Raw genomic sequence first — 5155 nt, forward strand, 5'->3', positions numbered from 1 at the left:
AAATTTACCGAAAGCAATCGTTAAATTTACCAAAGAACATCCATGCATCCATGTTATTTTTGGGCATTTTGGTTCTTCTGATATGAAACTTCTGATGAAGAAAAACTTTGAAAACGGGTCAAATTTCCCCCCGAGGACAACACAAGGGTTAAAAGGGAACTGTGCCGTTTTTTAGCTTTATTTACCTTAGCTGAACAGCTTCAGAGTCACTGGAATGGTTATATGACTATTTTTCGAGTTTAATGAGGGTCGTCTCACCCCCCCCCTTGGAAAAAAAAAAAACACCCTTGCAACTTTCTCAGCCTCCAGATGGATCATTTGATATCTACAGAAAAACTGCCTAGCGCCCGATTAATAAAGCTTCTTGGAGCTTTTAACAATGTCACAGTTCAAATTTTCATCATGCAATACTCTCTGAAACCAGTGATTCTGGTTAAAACTGTTGAATCTGCCTGCAAAAAAGTAGCTTTGTCCAGAAAAAACAGCAGTAAAACTCGGTGTAGTGTGTGAGAGGAACTCTGGAGAACCATTAGCTCTGGAGAACCATTAGCTCTGGAGAACCGTTAGCTCTGGAGAACCGTTAGCTCTGGAGAACCGTTAGCTCTGGAGAAGCATTAGCTCTGGAGAAGCATTAGCTCTGGAGAACCGTTAGCTCTGGAGAACCATTAACTCTGGAGAACCATTAACTCTGGAGAACCATTAGCTCTGGAGAACCATTAGCTCTGGAGAACCATTAACTCTGGAGAACCATTAGCTCTGGAGAACCATTAGCTCTGGAGAACCATTAGCACGATTCATACCGTTAGCGCAGGGGTTGCTGCTGCACTTGTCGATCCTCTTCTCGCAGTTGGAGCCGGTGTAGCCGGGCGGGCATTGGCAGCTGTACCCGCCGCCGACGTTCTCCACGCAGGTTCCTCCGTTAAAACACGGCCCGTCGGCGCACGTCATGGCGCTGATCTCGCAGTTCTTCCCGTAGAAACCCTGAGGGCACTCGCACGAGTAGTCGTTCTCCAAATCCTGGAGGTTAAAGACAACAGGAGAGAACAAGGGTGAGGGGGGTGAAGGTGTCTCGCTGGGCTTTTACTTAGCTTCCTAATCTTAAAGCTGCACTGGATTCTGGGTAAAAACAGAAGCTGTGTGCTTGGTGAGTGCCATACTAGAGGGTTTTTTCAGGATAACCTTCTTGGACCAGCTCCATCAGATCTGTTTCGCTGACTTACTTTGCAGCTGCCGCCGTTCTTACAGGGGTTGCTGTCGCACTCGTTGGTCTCGATCTCGCAGTTTTTGCCGGTGAACCCGGGCCGGCAGGTGCAGGTGTAGCTGCCCTCGCCGGTGTTGGTGCACGAAGCGTCGTTCTGGCACGGCTTGTGGTTGGTGCAGTAGTTCAGGTCTTTGGAAACAGGTGGAGAGTGACACATGGGCGTCAGTTTGGTTGGAAATGCGCTGGGTGCAAAGACGCATTCATTTTCTCTTTTGCGCAGGTCATGTTTTCAAAAAAGTGAATATAAAGGTTTACAAAAATGTGATGATGTCTGACACATTTTATGAAGAAAGCCTTAAGTTTTCTGAAAGCATTACACATGTCACACACATCACACACTATGTTCTGCTGCATGCATCCATGTAGCATGTTGACAATGTGACGGGACGGGACATCAGACTCTGAGACGTTTTGGTGGATTTGTTGGCATCTGTCGCGCAAGAATTATATGTATGAACTTTAATTTTTAGGTTTTTTTTTGCTAAATTGAGCTTGAGATTTTCAAAGAAAGTGGTGGATGCAAAATGACTCGCGACCAAATCTGATGGACAAGGAAACAAAACTGCAGTGTAAAAAAAAAAAGTGTGTAGAAAAGGCAATGAAAATGTTGGGGGGAAAAGTGTCAAACATGTCCCAAAAAACGTGGCTAAAAAGCAACAGATGATGAAATCGACGCCTTTGGAGTATCAGCGAGGTCGATGCACCAACTCTAAGCAGCTAACGGAGGAAAACAACAAGCTTTTAGTTTGTGTTAACGGCTTTTTATGGATTCATTGAGACTTTAATCTAACTGTCTGTCTTGTCCTTCGATGTTCCTCGACAAGCGTCCGTCCGATCGCCTTCCCCCCCGGCGGCTGTTGTCGACATCGATCGCTCAAGAATTAAATGTGTTATGTGTTGTTGTTTTTAAACTAAATTCAGCTCGAGATTTTCAAAGAAAGTGGTGGGTACCCAATGACCCATGACCAAAAAAAGTGAGTCAAAATGTAAAAAAGCAACAAAAATGTTGGGGAAAAAGTGTCAAAAATGTCCCAAAAAACGTGGCTAAAAAGCAACAAATGATGAAAAGAAACGTCAAAAAAAGCCGGTACTTTACGCGTCCCCAATGACATCAACACCTGTGGAGTATCAGCGAGGTCGATGCACCAACTCTAAGCAGCTAACGGAGGAAAAAACAACAAGCTTTTAGTTTCTGTTAACGGCTTTTTATGGTTTCATTAAGATTTTAATGTCTGTCCTTCGATGTCCTCGACAAGCGTCCGTCCGATCGCCTTCCCCCCCCCCGACGGCTGTTTTTGTGGAGAACTCGAGGACGTGCAGTATCGAGCGCGAGCTCTACGGGACGTGTTTGATAGCAGTGCGTTGCGTTGAGTTTTCGTAGGTCGAGCATTTTGAAGGTCAAATATCTTTCGGGGAGTCGAATAAGAAGTTAGTGTCAGACTGGGAGATAAAAGCCGACAGGTGACGGCTCAGATTGACCCCCACTGACGGCTTTTTCGGGGTTTCATTAAGATTTTAATCTCACTAATAAATCTGTCTTGTCCTTCGATGTCCTCGACAAGCGTCCGTCCGATCGCCTTCCCCCCCCCCCCCCCCCCCCGGCGGCTGATTGGTGGAGAACATCGAGGACGTGCAGCGAGCTTTTTGAGCTCTACGGGACGTATTTGTTAGCGGTGCGTTGCGTCGGGTATGCGCTCTGTTACCCCGGTGAACGGCCTTCTGGGTACAGCAGACGGAGAGAGAAGAAGCGGAGATGTTGCATCGTCGCAAACTCGAACCATTCGTGCATCGGCGATGCGACTTTGTGAAAGGAACGCCCCGATCGGCTGTCAGTGAGCGACGCAGACGCAACTTTAACACGGCGGGTTCTCCAGAAAGCTGCAGACAACGAGCATTCGACCCGTTCCAAACAGGTACGTTTTAAACAGGCAATGCATTAACTTCATTAACTATGGAGCTGTGCAGACAAATGGAGTTAAGGAGAGAAAAAATTAATGTTAGGGAGACTTCAGAAGAGACATTCACAATTAAAAACTTGCAAAAGTCTTTTGACAGTGCATTAAAGTCATTGTAGTCAATAAAAGTCAATACTTTTACTATATGATGAGAAAACCTTAATATAGAGGCTGTTGTAATGTTGTCCACAGTATTTGGTGTCAAGATATAAAGACAAGATACAGTGGTGCTCATCAGTTTATGAACCCAGGCGGAAGTTGAGTAAAGAGAGGAATAAAAAAATCGTCTTTTGGAAATTTATCTTAATGACTTAATACCAAAAAATCAGGAAAATCCAACGTTTTGAGGACACCAGTTTTCTTTGTGAATGAATAACGTTTCATAAATAAATAAATGTTCTTCATAAAATACAGGGGCATAAGTTACCCCCCATGTTAAAATTAGGGGCATAAACGTATACACCCCTATGTTAAAATAAGGGGGCTAAGTATACTACCCTATGTTAAAATACAGGGGGAATAGTATAACCCCCTATGTTAAAATGCAGGGGCATAGTATACACCCCCCTATTAAAATACAGGGGCATAAGTAAAACCCCTATGTTAAAATACAGGGGCATAAGTATACACCCCTATGTTAAATTTCCATAGAGGCAGGTTTTTATTAATAAAGACCAGTTATTTCATGGATCAGGATACTATGCATCCTGATAAAAAGTTCCCTTGGCCTTTGAATTAAAACAGCCCCCCCCCCCCAACACACACCACGCACAAACACAACACCATCACATACCCTTCACCATACATAGATATTTGCATGGGGAACTTTCCATAAAATCATCTCTCATGCAAATCAAACCAGATGTTAAGATAACTGGAATAACACTATGCCAATCTCTAGGTATGGTGAAGGTATGTGATGATGAGGGGGGGGGGGGGTCATTTGGGATTTTAACATAGGGGGGTGTATACTATACCCCCTGTATTTTAACATAGGGGTGTATACTTATGCCCTGTATTTACATAGGGGGTGTATACTTATGACCCTGATTTTAACATAGGGGGGTGTATACTTATGACCCGTATTTTAACATAGGGGGTGTATACTTATGCCCCTGTATTTAAAACGGGGGTGTATACTTATGCCCCTGTATTTTAACATAGGGGGTTGTATACTTATCCCTGTATTTTAACATAGGGGGGGTATACTTATGCCCCTGTATTTTAACATAGGGGGGTGTAAAAGTAAAAAGTAAATCCGTGTCCTTAAAGGTTGAATTTTTCTAAATTGTTTGATTAAAGCATTAAAATAAATTTACAATAGATCATTTTTTTAATCCTCTTTTCAGTTAACTTTATCACGGGGTCATAAACTCATGAACAGAGCTGTATTTGCAAAGAGAGTCGCAGGTTTTGTAAAACACATAAAATATAAAATCAAGACTTTAAGTGGACGTCTAAGAGTTTGTATTTGTAGGTCGAGCGTTTTGAAGGTCAAATATCTCACAGGGAGTCGAATAAGAAGTTAAATTAGTGTCAAACTGGGAGATAAAAGCCGACAGGTGAAGGCTCAGATTAACCACCACCGACAGATCACAGTGATCTCTAATCTCTTTACATTTATTTAAATTCTGCAAAAACAATCTTGTAACCTGCACAGGTGCGACTGTACCTTTAAGATCTTTTTCCTAAAACCTTTTCCATCTCTTCACATTCACTTTGCTTACTCTGCAGTTACTCTCCTTCATTATTTTTGCTCAAATTAAACTGCTCATAATCAGTTAATATGGCATACATGAAACATCCTGACAAAGAGCCAGCGTGTGAGCTCTTCTCACGGTTGAGCCGGCGGAGGAACCGGCAACGCACCTTGGTCGCAGTACAGGCCTCCCCATCCCTCGCGGCAGTTGCACTGCCACGGCTGCTGGCACGTCCCGTG

General features: G+C 43.6%; 1 protein-coding gene across 1 annotated transcript; it reads right to left on the bottom strand.

Moving 5' to 3' along the window:
• Positions 1–750: 750 nt before the first annotated feature.
• On the bottom strand, positions 751–5152 carry LOC116679406 (delta-like protein C; the record flags this gene model as incomplete). Its single annotated transcript, XM_032509054.1, has 3 exons — positions 751–1017; positions 1221–1390; positions 5086–5152. Coding segments are annotated over 3 exons (504 nt in total), but the record flags the coding sequence as incomplete, so codon positions are not given.
• Between the last annotated feature and the right edge of the window lie 3 nt (positions 5153–5155).

Source organism: Etheostoma spectabile, unplaced genomic scaffold, assembly GCF_008692095.1.
Source record: "Etheostoma spectabile isolate EspeVRDwgs_2016 unplaced genomic scaffold, UIUC_Espe_1.0 scaffold00012011, whole genome shotgun sequence".
Taxonomy (NCBI): Eukaryota; Metazoa; Chordata; class Actinopteri; order Perciformes; family Percidae; genus Etheostoma; species Etheostoma spectabile.